The sequence below is a fragment of the Oreochromis niloticus genome, linkage group LG3 (genome assembly GCF_001858045.2).
Source record: "Oreochromis niloticus isolate F11D_XX linkage group LG3, O_niloticus_UMD_NMBU, whole genome shotgun sequence".
NCBI classification, from domain to species: Eukaryota; Metazoa; Chordata; class Actinopteri; order Cichliformes; family Cichlidae; genus Oreochromis; species Oreochromis niloticus.
In genome coordinates this window covers 46,668,815-46,683,127 of record NC_031967.2, presented here as the reverse complement: position 1 = coordinate 46,683,127, position 14,313 = coordinate 46,668,815, and the positions used below count along the sequence as shown (strand labels likewise).

The 14,313-nt window shown below is 43.3% G+C and overlaps 1 protein-coding gene across 1 annotated transcript; it reads right to left on the bottom strand.

The window, feature by feature from the left end:
- Positions 1-419: 419 nt before the first annotated feature.
- On the bottom strand, positions 420-11,284 carry LOC102077330 (sialoadhesin). The gene is made up of 10 exons (XM_019354668.2): positions 11,185-11,284; positions 4,260-4,339; positions 3,013-3,369; positions 2,666-2,890; positions 2,093-2,446; positions 1,722-1,946; positions 1,308-1,556; positions 943-1,206; positions 695-782; positions 420-590 (listed from the first exon to the last, which is right to left on the bottom strand). Exons 2-10 carry the CDS (start codon positions 4,309-4,311, stop codon positions 518-520), a joined length of 1,887 nt encoding a protein of 628 aa, XP_019210213.1. The 5' UTR covers positions 4,312-4,339; positions 11,185-11,284; the 3' UTR covers positions 420-517.
- Positions 11,285-14,313: the final 3,029 nt, after the last annotated feature.

Below are 14,313 nucleotides of genomic sequence, written 5' to 3'. Positions count from 1 at the left end.
TTGTGAACATTTTAAAGTTTGAATGGTTGTTCTAGGCGAAAGTATGAGAATGTAGTTAAGTTTCAAAAACAAGCAAGTTTTAGCAGAATTGTGGAAGTTTCCCATTCATTTCAATGGGACAAATTAAAGGAAAAAAGCTTAATATTTTAAAAAGTATAACAGCAAAAAATACCAAAAGTCATAGCCGGAATTAGCAGAAATAGCAGAATAGTTTAAAATTTGAATGGCAAAAATCGGCTGAAAATTGTGGAAGTAGATAAGGTCCAAAAAACGTACGGAAGCAACTATAAGAATAAAGTATAAAGAATAAAGAGAAACAGGAACTCAATAGTGTGGATGCATAAAGCATCCACACAATAAAGAGAAACAGGAACTCAATAGTGTGGATGCCTCCAGCATCCACACAATAAACTACTAAAATATTTACAATTGCATGGATAATGATAGTATATTAAACAGAATCTGAATTGATTAGACAAGATGTTTCAACAACATCAGTTCAATTCTGACCCTGTCTCTATCTCACTCTCACCTCCATTGTCTCCATAAGTTCATTTGATTCAGCTGTAGAGCTCAAAGGTTTCTTCTTCCTGGATTGAACCATAAATTTAACAAATAATCACGTTTTAAATGTAAAACTATTAAATTGGAAAGTCAAAGACCACTTCTCCAACCAAGCGATGTTTTATTTTACCTCATCCACAAAATCACAAGAAGCAGAGGAATCAGCATCAGCACCACCGAAGTTAATCTGATAATATTCTGTACTATTATTGATTTCCCTAAAAATAAAGATAGAAATTTGATGTGATTCAAAAAGAGAGCATACACTTTGTTTTTGAAAACCTGGAGAGGAATCTTATGTTCTTTATAACTGCTTTTTTAGTAATGCATCGGTGAAAAATGTTGCAATAAACAGACTTGTGAATGTAGAAAGAGCACCTGTCACAACAGTGAGATGATGGGAGGTGGAGTTGTGACGTCCTCTTGTGTTCTGGGCTTCACAGTAATAACTCCCACTGTGTTCAGGTCTGACATCAGTGATGATGAAGTTCTGTCCAGATGCTTTTGCTGAGTTATCATCCTCCTTGTACCAGGTGTAATTAGCTGCTGGGTTAGCATCACTGCTACAAGTCAGAGTCACTGAACTGCCCTCCACTAACTCACCAGAGGGACTGACTGACACAGAGGGAAGCTTTGGAGCATCTGGAGGAAACTGAGAATAATTACTCTGAAATTTTTTACAGCAACACTTTAATATTCAGTGTGAGAAAAACTCCACAAAGAGTAAAACGAGTAAAACTTACACTGGACATCTATGAACAAAGACACAGAGAGCTGATCTTCAGTCTTGCACTCATAGATTCCTCTGTCCTCAGAGCTGATGGAGGTGAAATTATAAATACCTTCTGGTGTTAGAGGCAAGATTTGGTTGCCTTTGTACAAAGTGTTCTTAGCTGCTGGATCAGCATGTGTACGACACATCAGAGTGACTGAACTGCCCTCCACTATCTCACCAGAGGGACTCACTGACACAGAGGGAAGCTTTAAAACATCTGCAGATGAAAGATTTCTTTGTTAATGCTCTATGAGAATGTTGGTTTCAATCACTGAAATAAAAGACAAGTTGGCGTTTAAACTCATGTAACATTATAGCATGATAAACTGTAGGTGGCTTGGTGCTTTGATATGTTGTTGGTGACACAGTGAATAAAACTCACGCACTGAGCGGTAATCCTCGTATCCTGAGAAAGCACAGGAGATGTTGTCTCCAGGATTAAAGTAGTCTGTATAAGCAGACGTTTGCTGTGTCGTGTTTTTCTGTCCGTTCTTGAACCAGACGTAAGAAAGACGACCAGCTGGACTGCAGCTGCTTTCACACTTCAGCTCTGCCTCAGTCTGAGTCTGATGGACTGATATTATTCTGCTCACCTTCACCTGCAGAGCTGAATATGACAGCACAGCAGTGACATCATGTAGAGAGAGGCTTTATGTGTGGATATGTAACTCTACATTTGATATCTGAGCTCACAAAACAATCACTTTTGTTTCCACTTAATTAAACCTGCTAACATTGTGTGTTCATCAGTACCTGTTACAGTCAGAGTTGTTCCAGGTAAACTGCGCTTCCATTCAACGCTTTGTGTTTTGAATTTAAAGTGATACTCGGCTGAATCCCTCTCTGTCAGGTCTCTGATTCTCAGAGTGGAGCGTCCTCTCTCTGTTTCAATGACCTCAACACGACCTGCATAGTGGGAGTCTTTTCTGAGGTCCTCGGGGTGTGAGCGATGCTGCTGCTGATGACTACGTTCAGGACTGAACCAGAATTTGGACACAGCAGGATGTGTATGACTGTAGATGCAAGAAATGTCCACTGATGAACCTTTGAGGGCACAGATGCTTCTGCTGGTGTAAGACACTCTGTTACAGGTTTGATCATCAACACCTGAAATATATGAAACAGATTTGTTAGAGGAAGATTTGACTGCAGCACCACAGAGCAGGAGGCAGTTGGGACTTACTGTTGATATATTGACTTTACTGAGATTTAAAATAAACATGAAGGTGCAGCAACATCTTTTGTATTAGAAACAGAAATTAATGATCATTAATAAAAAGACTGCAGCAGCAGCTTTATGTCAGTGTAAGACTGAAGTAAACTCACACACTGAAGGAGAGGGAAGCTTCTCGTATCCTTTTACAGCACAGGAAATGCTGTCTGTATAACCAAAGTATTTTTCAAAAGAAGACTCCTTTCTGTCAATATTCACTTCGTTCTGGTACCAGACATATGAATGAGGATCAGGTAGACGACAACCGCTCTGACACGTCACCTTCTTCCATGTAGGATACAAGGTTGGCCAAGTTTTTATCACTTGTGCCTGGAGAACTAAAAATTATACACAGCAAAATGTAAAATATACACAACATTCATAACTTGTAGTGTCTCAAAGTACAAGCAAAATCTTTCATTTTGAAAACATGTTATACATTTAAATATAAAAATCTGACCTGTGACAGACAGAGTGACTCCAGGTGATCCAGCATATTTCCCTCCTGGGTGGTTTGTCACAAATCTGAACGTGTACTCAGCTGAGTCGCTCTCTCTCAGGTCTGTGATTCTCAGAGTGCAGTCTTTGTTATCACAGTGATACTGAACACGACCTGCAAACTCTGCCTCTGTCCTCACATCCACATGTTCATCACCCTTCATTTTAGTAAACCATAAAGCTTTTTCAACTACAGTCACGTTCCCATTTACTCTGGATGGGTACGTGTAGGTGCAGCGTATGTCCACTGTTGATCCTTTTAAGGCACAAATCTGAGTAGAGGTGTAAGTCACTGACCAACCATCCTGACCCTGTACTGCTGTAACACAGAGCACATCAGAAACAAAACAATGAATTCTGCTGCTTTTAAAGGTGTGTCCACGCTCTCTACAGTTAATCTGTATGTGAGCTGAGGCAGGAGGACACACACTCTGAAAGTGCAGCGAAGGAATTTAACCTGTGAACCACGAGGAGGCTGAACTGAAGACAGGAAAAAATAAGAGAAGTCTTTGTGAGAAAAGAGATGTGACAGAAATAAATGAGAAAAGCAAAACACTGCTGTGCGCAAATTTCCAGCTGATGGGAAAGTTTCTTAAAACATTGCTCAACCTTTGTCTGCATGTGAGCAGTTATTTATGATGCAGTTGCAGGAAGAATTGTCAAACAGGAAAAGTGCTCTTGAAAAACAATCTGATGCTGAAACTAACTGAAAGCAGGTTACAGCTGGGTCGGGTGAAAATAAGAATAAGACCAAGCGGTCCCAGCGTGACTGCATTCACAGTTGTAAACTCAATACAATTAAAGTACTCATTGTGTAACTGAGGATACAAGCTCGCTATAAGAGAGGTCGAGACATTGTACTGTTCAAAATATTTTTAAAATATTTTACAGATTCTTGTTCAGGTGGTTTATTGTATATCAACATCATTAAAATGATACTTGGACCTTTGTATGATTTTAGTGTAGCTTCACTGTTTAATTCAGTTTGTTTCTTTGTGTTGTGTCTGTGTTTTCTTGCTAATGTGAAAAAATGGAGGCAGAGGAAAGTTTAACAGAAACTATCTTCTCTTCAAGTCTTGCATAAACAGAGCTGGAGTTTAAAATGTTTAGAAAGTACTAAACTACAAATGTTCCATATCTCTGTGTATTTTCTTATAGCTGATCAAAAGTCAGTTATCTGTAAAATATGAAAATGTAAATATAAAATACCTGAAAAAGTGAGAAGACAGATGAATGCAGCTTGTGCTCCTTTCAGTCTCATGGCTGGTGTCCTCCTCTCTTTGCTGTGGCTGCAGACAAGTTCAAACACATCAGCAGGTAAATGATATATACAGGAAATGATGTCCATCATATTGATCTGACGTGTAGCTGATGGTGCTGTCCACTGTAGTTAGTGTGCACAGTTACTGTAAATGCCTAAAACGTTATCAGAGTGCAGAATTTTTTCTTTGTCATCTCACTCTTTTCGAGACACAAACTTCTCAGTTTAACCTGCTGCTTCCTTCCTCTTTTTGACAACTAAAACTGCTGCAATTTCATCATTTTACTTCTGCATGTGCAACCAGTGACAAGAATAAACAGCCAAAGACAAACTGAACTGGTCTGCACAGCCAAGACAAATATACCACCTCACACACACTATTATTACACATATGTGAAAATAATAAAACCCCATAGGGTACACGTGAAGTTTAGGTTCGATACAGTCTTTTTGGCTCAGTACGCATATGTATCGAACGATACAATTTTTTAAATTTATTTTATCAACTTTTCTTCTGACGATGCTGTCTGTGTTGAGCGCTCAGTGGATCTGCGTTTGACTACTCCGCCTAGGCTGCACTGTCGAGCGCAGATCCACTGAACGCAGAGCAAGCTAGCGATACAGACGCTAAGCTCATTGCAACATGACAACTGCCTGAACTCTACCCGAAATTGAACCTCCCCCACTCTCATTCAGATCTGGCCTTTGGAACTATCTTGGTTTTCATGTGAAGCATGACCCTGATGGTAAGCGCGTCATGGGCAAAAGTAAAACAGTATGTCGGATGCGCCACGCAATGCTCAATTTGTGGGAACTAGTGCGTTAGCGCAGTTAGCTTGTTAACGTGTTGACGCCGTCCAGCCTCACGCACGGGGCGATCCTGAGTCATTTAGACAGCCATTAGCACATGATTCTCCTTATGGGGACCTGATATGTTTAATATGCTGCTCAGAATATAGCCCAGAAGAAGCGTATAGTATAGCTTTTATTTTGGAAAGAGCCATTTCTCTGTAATAAACTCTCTTTTCCAAAGATGAGTGATTTCTCGATCAGATAGATTTATTTTTTTTAATTATTTTGTTGTTTCAGCAACATTAATTTAAAAACTGTACTTTTGAGTTAAAATATATATTTATAATTTTAATAAATGACAAATTAAAAAGGTATGAACATTTTTTTTTATCGAAAAAATATCGAACCCTGACACCAAAGTATCGAACCGAACTGTGAATTTTGTGTATCGTTGCACCCCAAATGTATATATATATATATATATACAGTGTTGGGGAGTAACGGAATACATGTACCGCCGTTACGTATTTAGAATACAAAATATGAGTAACTGTATTCCGTTACAGTTACCGTTTAAAAAGGTGGTATTCAGAATACAGTTACTTTGGTGAAATAAATGGATTACACGGCGGTACTTCCCTGTTTCATATTGTGGCGGGTCAGGATTGTTTGGGTTTGTTTGACAGCTGTGTTCTTTTGTTCCAGGCGGCAGCGTTACGGTTGCCATGGTTACAGGGTGACGCACTCTCTCTCTGCGTGTTTCCTGGGTGAGAGAGCGCTTTTTTTTTGTTGTTGTTGTGCTAAGCTAAAAGGCAGAATGCTACAGGCATGGCCCTAAAGAATGTAGCCTCATGGGCAGTGTAGTCCGTGCTGCAGGGAGAATGGACTACCATACACGTTATGTGTCTGTGAGTGAGGGAGGGAGAGAAAGGAAAAGTCCGAGCTGTCACGGAGCAAAAACGGGAGCTGGAAGCATGTAAATATAATAATAACCACAGCAGCCAAGAAGAGTGCCTGACGAGCCCATTTGTAAGTAAGCTATTAAGACTGGACTGTACACTGTGTTCGTGTTTTCCTCCGGAAAAAATAAGTTCCGTTGGAGCAGCCTTTCAACGCCTCTCTCTGTCTCTGGCAAGCAAAGTTGACCCAGACAACAAAGTGAAGCTATTTTTCGGCTACCAGCCCGACACGGAACCCACTGTATTAGCCAGAGGTCCCTTTACTACGGTTCGCAGCCGCGGACCTTCAGTAACAGTAATAAATCACAGCAATAGTACATTCAGGTAGTTGTAAACAGCATGATAATATATTAAGTAATCCAAAGTATTCAGAATACGTTACTCTCATTGAGTAACGTAACGGAATATGTTACAGAATACATTTTGCGGCATGTATTCAGTATTCTGTAATGGAATACATTTTAAAAGTAACCTTCCCAACACTGTATATATGCAGCCACATCAGACAACTTTAGGGTTAATCTAGGCCAGTGGAACATAAGACCAACAAACTGCACGACAAAACAAGATAAGACAGAGTTTTTTGTCTTTGTGGCTCACAAGGGAAGCCAGCCCAGGCCTTCACCTGTCCTTAGCCAACTTCAACTGATTCCTTCGCTACAGCACTTTTTATTGTCAAGCAATCATTCATGAATATGCCATTACAAATACGTGACATTCTTAAGCAACATCAGTGTCTATATTCTGTGTGTGTGTGTGTGTGTGTGTGTGTGTGTGTGTTTCCAGTTATACCATACATAGACATACAACCTTTCAATGAACTTAAACTGTGTGTATGAGGTATGCAGAAAAGCAGAAGTAAACGTCTTGCTGAAATATAAAAACATGAACTTGCAGTAGGACATTTAAAGGTGTGAAGTCTTACACTTGGAGATAACGAACAAGACAGTCTGGTTTCTACAGCTATAATGGAAATTATAACGTCAAGGCTGCTTCCGCTCATCTCATGGTGCACAAGTGCACACAGACTCTTATCAGACCTAATAAGGATAAGATACTTTATCGGCATACAAATGATTATATATTTCTAAGCATAAATGACAATACAAAAAATATCAATTCCGACATTGCCCACAGCACAAGATACTGAAAAATAAAGACTCACTAAAGGAAAAGAAAAAAAAATGGCTAAAAATAATGGCTGGCTATTTTACAAAGGATGTGAATCTTCAAGAAACATCGACCTGCCGTTGCTGTACCCGACTTGTTTGCAGGGGTGCTTGGTTCAGCTGGTGATTCACCATTTAGCCAATTAGATCACTTAACAGTTTGACTAAGTTTCTGTTTCTTACAGATGTCCAAAACACAACACCAAAGAAAAAGAAAAACAGATTCAACAAAACCATGACAAAGGAGAATCATCATGGTTTAATCACTGTGGAAATGAGAAACGAACATGAGTATTGCTGGTGCCCCTTTTTGCACACAGCTTAAATGCATCATAATAAAGCTTTGAATCAACAACTGTTCTAAGATATTTATAACATTCAACATACTTCACAATGTGAGCTTTAACAGAGGTGTAAGAGAAATGATTTTGTGTGTATAAGTTATTTTATTGTAGAGTCTTTGCTGAACAATATCTTCAGGCAGCTGCTGTGATTTAGTGCTACATAAACTTTCTGTTTTTGAGTGCAAGGTTTAAGTAAATGACTATAAATGTATGTTATCGGGTCCTTAAGACTTATTTATTATGGAGTGGAAGGCCAGACTCTTACTTAGCATCAGGTAACTCCGAGTCTGAATGGAAGCCATGCAGAGTGACACTGCTGCTATTCTTTGGGTCCCAAAGGCTTGCTGTTTTTCTAATACTGGACTCGAACCAGCTTATTTGCAGCTATTTTGCTCTCCAAGTCTTTTTATTTCTGTCAGACTTTCAATTTTCAGCTCCTTACTGGCTATGTGGAGGTCAGAAAGTCTACCATGTTTAAAGATATGATTCCTTTTCTGTATGCTGGACTTCACAGATTTAGTGACCCAAGGTTTATTGTTAGGATACATTTTAACTCGCCTTGAAGGAATTATCGTGTCTCTACAAAACACAGTGCAAAAAATAAATAAATAAAATACTGACAGCTGGCCTTGCTTTCCAGGGGTTGAAAGGGTCCCACACCTTTGATGTCCTAGCTGGTGCCCTTGATGACATTCATTGTCAATACAGAATAAGGTGGGAAGTCGTAAGAACTACACCAGACAGTGGGTCAAACTATTTAAAAGCATTCCTTGTGTTTGGTGAACAACGTCGGCCTAAGAAAGCGGCATCAGAGTTGGATCAAGACTTCTGAAGAGACCAAAAGGGACTACCCAGACATTCATCATTCTGGAGCAAGATGCCAGTCTTGATTATCAGCTTCCTCCACATCAAAGGTATCCATGCCACCTATTAAATTTAGTTGCCACAACAGATGCTGCAAGAGATGCATGATGCATACAAACAGCTATCACAAGCCACCTTCAGAAATGCCAGGCAATCTGGAATAAGCCAGGTCGGTCTTACATGGCAGGAGAAATTGTGGAAAGTGAATAAATCTTCCAACTTATCCAGCCCAATTAAACTCATTGGAAGTCAACATACAGTTAAGCCCATAATTATTCATACCCCTGGCAAATTTTGACTTAAAGTTACTTTTATTCAACTAGCAAGTTATTTTTTGACTGGAAATGACACAGGCGTCTCACAAAAGATAATAAGATGATGTACAAGACGCATCATTGTGGAAAAAAAATATTTCTCAGCTTTTATTTACATTTGAGCAAAAAGTATCATGTCCAGAATTATTCATACCCTTTATAAACTGTCACAGTCTCTGGGAAAATCCAAAGTTCCATACCATTCCAAATAGTCAAAGCTGTTCTAAAGCATCCTAATTACCCTGATTAATTGGAAATAGCTGTTTTGATCAACTCAACAGGTGAAAAACAGCAGCTCTCTGCAGGTGGTCTGTGGACATTCATGGCTAAGACAAAGGAACTCAGTGAGGACCTGCAGCTGTGCATTGTGGCTGCTCACAAGTGAGGAATGGGCTACAAGGCCATATCCAAATGTTTTCAAGTTCCAGTGGCTACAGTGCAAAGTATTATTAAAAAATACAAGATGTTCCGCACTGTGGAAACTCTCAGAGGACGTTGTCGGAAGCCAAAAGTGAAACCTGTGCTGGCCAGGAGAATAGTGAGAGAGGTGAAAAAGAATCCAAGGATCACCACCAAGGCCATTCTGGTGAATCTGGGCTCTGCTGGTGGCAATGTCTCAAGGCAGACAGTCCAACGGACACTGTTGGGTTCCACGGATGCAGACCAAGGAAAACGCCACTTCTCCAGGCACTTCTAAGGCATGCAAAAGCTCATTTGGCCTTTGCAAATGCTCATCTGGACAAAGAAGAAGATTTCTGGTCTTCAGTGTTATGGTCAGATGAAACAAAAATTGAATTATTTGGTCACAATGATGTTGCCTTCATTTGGCATAAAAATGGAGAAGCCTTCAACCCAAAGAACACCATCCCCACTGTCAAACATGGTGGTGGGAACCTAATGCTTTGGGGGTGGTTTTTTAGCCAATGGACCAGGGAACCTAATCACAGTAAACAGCACCATGAAAAAAGAGCAATACATGAAGATTCTCAACAACAACATCAGGCAGTCTGCAGAAAAACTTGGCCTTGGGAACCAGTGGACATTTTAGCACGACAATGACCCAAAACATACAGCAAACGTGGTGAAGAAATGGTTAGCAGACAACAACATTAACGTTTTGCAGTGGCCTAGCCAGAGTCCCGACTTGAATCCAATTGAGAATCTGTGGAGGGAGCTAAAGATCAGGGTGATGGCAAGAAGACCCTCCAACCTGAAAGATTTGGAGCTCATTGCTAAAGATGAATGGGCAAAAATGCCTGTGGAGACATGCAAAAAGCTGGTCTGCAATTACAGGAAGCGTTTGATTGCTGTAATAGCCAATAAAGGCTTTTCTATTGATTATTGAGTAGGGTATGAATAATTCTGGACATGATACTTTTTGCTAAAATATAAATAAAAGCTGAGAAATATTTTTTTCCACAATGATGCCTCTTGTACATCGTCTTATTATCTTTGGGGAGACACCTGTGTCATTTCTGCTCAAAAAAGAACTTGCTTGTTGAACAAAAGTAACTTTAAGTCAAAATTTGCCAGGGGTATGAATAATTATGGGCTTAACTGTACATAGCTCTGGAAAGAATCACAGGGATCATACAAGAGAAGGGGGAGGATGCTATCAGGAATGTCTGTGAAAAATTCATAGTGAAAAGTTTTTTGTTTCTAAACTATGACGTAAAAGACAAATGGAAAACAATGGCTGAACCCTGATCCTGGTTCTGCCGGAGGTTCCTTCCTGTTAGAAGGGAGTTTTTCCTTCCCACTGTCGCCAAAGTGCTTGCTCATAGGGGGTCCTATGATTGTTGGGGTTTTCTCTGTATCTATTATTGTACAATCTACTGTACAATATAAAGCGTCTTGAGGCAACTATTGTTGTGATTTAGCACTATATAAATAAAATTGAATGGGCAGTAGATCAGATCTCCAAGGTTTCCTCATCAATCCAAAGAGCTGTGACCTCTATGAAACTTTGCTGGTGTGCTGTCCAACAATCTGTAATGGTGGCAATATGGCTGACTTTACTGAGGTGCAACATCAAAGCTTTTTTCATCTTATTGGCAGCTCCTTCTATTATAGTCGAGTATGCCTGCAAATTACTTTTCATTGTGGATTCAGTGTCAATGAAAGTTATCTAAAAGAAGGTTTTTCAACCACAGAAAATGACCTTCACAAATGAAATTAATCATGAGCTTGTCAACCTTCGCCTGTAGTACTTGTGTGTTTGCACCCACTGTCATCACATCACTGATTTTTGTTTTCTTCCTACTGAGATTGTCATGAAACGCTGTGTGGCAGGCAGGAGATGAGGACTCAAAGTGCAGGACTCACCGACTCAGGGGATGAACTCAAAATCACAGCTTTATTTGCTGGTCACAGAAAAACTAGCATACAAAGTAAACCAAGCTAAACTGGGAAACAACAAACTAAAACTCACAGGGCGATCGACACAGCAAGAGGGACTACACGACACTGACTCAGAGAAACACAGGGTTTAAGTACATAGAGGGAGCAATCAGGGAATGAGTAACAGGAGGGAAACAGCTGGGGCAAATCAGAACTGACGAGACAAGGAAGCGTAAACCGAACACACTGAGATAAGACAGAGACCTTCAAAGTAAAACAGGAAGCACATAACACAGACTGAACAAAAGACACAGACTCACATGCAGGCACTACACCAGAGGGAACAGAGACGTGGGACCAGGGCAGACACAGACACTGACTGGACATGGGGATACAGCAACATGGAACACGGACAGAAAACCAGAAACCCATAAAGCAAAGCTAGAATATAATGAAATAACAAAATCAAAGAACCAAAAACACAAAACACTGGGTCGATGACCCAGGGACCCTAACAGTACCCCCCCCCCCCAATGGCTGGCTGCCAGACAGCCCAAACCAGAACACCAGAGACAAAAAAACAACCCAACCAGGGGGGGCATTGGGGGAAACAGGACGGAGGGACCAAAACAAACGGAACACAAGGAGCCAGAAACCAAAACACAGGGAACAAAAGTCCAAAACAGAACAAAAACAGCACTGAGGCCCAGGAACAGTCCAAAAGAAAACAAACAAAAGGGCCCATGAAAGGCGCAGAGGCCCAGGCAACAGTCTCGGAAAGGTTCAGGGGGGCGGGTCGACGGCCCAAGAGCCCAGAAAACAGGTCAGGCTGCCGGCCGGGCGGGAGGCTCCGGCGGCGACGGAGCAGGTCAGGAGGCCGGCCGGGAGGCACCGGCGGCGACGCAGTTCAGGGGGCCGTCCATGACGGTGATGACAGTCCGCCAACGGCCTGGAAAGTGGCCGGACAGGACGAGGACGTGCAGGCTGAGCAGGGCGAGGACGTCCAATCAGAGGCCTGGAAGGAGGCCGGCGGCGACAACGACGATGTCCAGCCAACGGCCTGGAAGGTGGATGAGCAGGACGAGCAGAGGCAGAAGCAAAGGTCGTTGCAGGCAATGATGAAGAGTCTGAAGCCGGACCAGGTGAGGACGATGACTCGGAGGCCGGACCAGGCGAGGACGATGACTCGGAGGCCGGACCAGGCGAGGATGGAGCTGCAGGCGACGAAACAGATAGTGGCACTGCAGGCGACGGCGTGGGAGCCGCAGGTGGTGGCGACGAAGGCTGGACGGGCCCCTCGGACCCTCCAGCGGAGATGAACACAGGCTGGTGCGGTTCTCCAGAACCCCTAGCGGGAACAGAAGGCTGGACGGGCCCCTCGGACCCTCCAGCGGAGGCAGGAGGCTGAACGGGCCCCTCGGACCCTCCAGCGGAGATGAGGAAAGGCTGGCCGGGCTCACCAGAACCTCCAGTGGAGACGAGGAAGGGCTGGCCAGGCTCTCCAGAACCCCCAGCGGACGAGGCGGGTGGCGGCGTGGGAGCCGCGGAGTGCTGGATGGACTCAGAGCTTCCAGCAGGAGCGGATGTAGGGCCAGAGGGTATTGGGACCCCTGGCTGAATGTTAAGCTGACCAGGGGACTGAACTGCTACAGGGAACTGGGCTAATGGTTCAGGTGGGAGCTGGGCTACTGGAGACACGGGGAGTTGGGCTACTAACGGTGGTGAAGTAGATGACTGCACGGGAGACTGAACTGAGAGCGTCTGCACTGGCACAGGGGACTGAAGTGATGTCTGTAGTAACGGTGGTGGTGAGAGTGGAGTAGGTGGTGGAGTTGATGTCTTCACAGGAGAATGAACTAGGGGTGACTGCACAGGAGACTGAGCTAGAGGTAGTAGTGACAGTTGGGGAGAAAGTTGAGCTGGTGGTTGAGTGGGTGACTGTGCTAGGGGAGACTGCACTGGGGACACTGGAGAAAGCTGAGCTGCAGGAGACTGCACTGGAGACTGCAGTGACGGTTGTGGTGGAGGCGTAACGGGTGGAGGAGTGGCCAAATTGGCTGCGGGTCGGGTGGCTAATGGCTCAGCTACAGAGTGCATTAATGGCAGGGCTATAGGTTGAATGACTGACTGAGTAGCAGCCTGAATGGCTGAGTGTAGTGATGGTTGTGGTGGAAGAGAAACGGGTGGTAGTGTGGATGATGGAGCTAAGGGCAACTGAATAGGCACATGAGCAAAGGACTGAACGGGTAATTGAACCATGGATTGCACAAGTGGCCAAACTAAAGGTTGAATCGAACAATGAATAGCTAAGTGAGCTAGTAGGAGGCTGGGCGGCTAAGTGAGCTAGTGGGAGGCTGGGCGGCTAAGTGAGCTAGTGGGAGGCTGGGCGGCTAAGTGAGCTAGTGGGAGGCTGGAGTGATAGCTGAGGTGAGAATGTAGCTAGCAGGGACACAGGAGACGGAGCTTCTGGTTGGGCAGCTTTTGGAAAAACAGTCTCTGAATTAATAATCTCTGACTTAACATCCTCTGAGCTAGCAGACACGGACTTAATTAGTCCAGGTTCAAACGGAACAGAATTACCACAGTTCTTTGCATGGTTATGGCTAGGAGGAGCATGAGGAGAACAGTTTTTTAGGTTACCCAAATGGGAAATTTTGGTTTCAGAGAAAACAGTATTTTTCTTCTCCGCCATAACATAAGCAGACCTTGGGCCTTCAGACCCAGTAGACTGTACGGTTTCACTTACACTCGCCACAGGCGTTTGCAATGGTGAGGTCCTGGGTTCTGGCGGTGGCACTTTTCGCTGCCTGTGCTGCCACCGCTTCCCCCTGGAAATGGGAGCGGAGATAGTGGCGGTTGTCGGTAATGGCGGAGAGGTCGAATCTGACTCCTCCTCCTCTGACCACATCGCTGCGAGGAAAGAGGCAGGTGAGCGGTGGTCAGAGCTGGACATGGAGAGTGAAGAATTCCGCAGCCGTGGCGTGGAAACCCCCTTCCACGTTAATGGCCGCTGCTGCGTTGCAGAGAGCTCCATCTGATGCTGCAGCGGTGGTGGCTTCGACACTGAATACCGGGAGCGGGCGAAAATGCCTAACTCTCGGGCTTGCAGTACCTCCCGGGCCTCGCGTATCATGTGTAGTGAGTCCATAAATCCTCCGAGTTGACCAAAGTGGGGGTTCCTCTCGAGGATGGCCTCAATGGCTTTGATTCCCACAGTCAT

Coding starts and splice junctions, on each gene's coding strand:
- LOC102077330 (XM_019354668.2), bottom strand. CDS start 4,311: ATGAGACTGAAAGGAGCACAAGCTGCATTCATCTGTCTTCTCACTTTT. Junction 2,447..2,665: donor GCTTCCCTCTCCTTCAGTGT/GTGAGTTTACTT, acceptor CATATATTTCAG/GTGTTGATGATCAAACCTGT. Junction 1,557..1,721: donor CGAGGATTACCGCTCAGTGC/GTGAGTTTTATT, acceptor TTTCATCTGCAG/ATGTTTTAAAGCTTCCCTCT.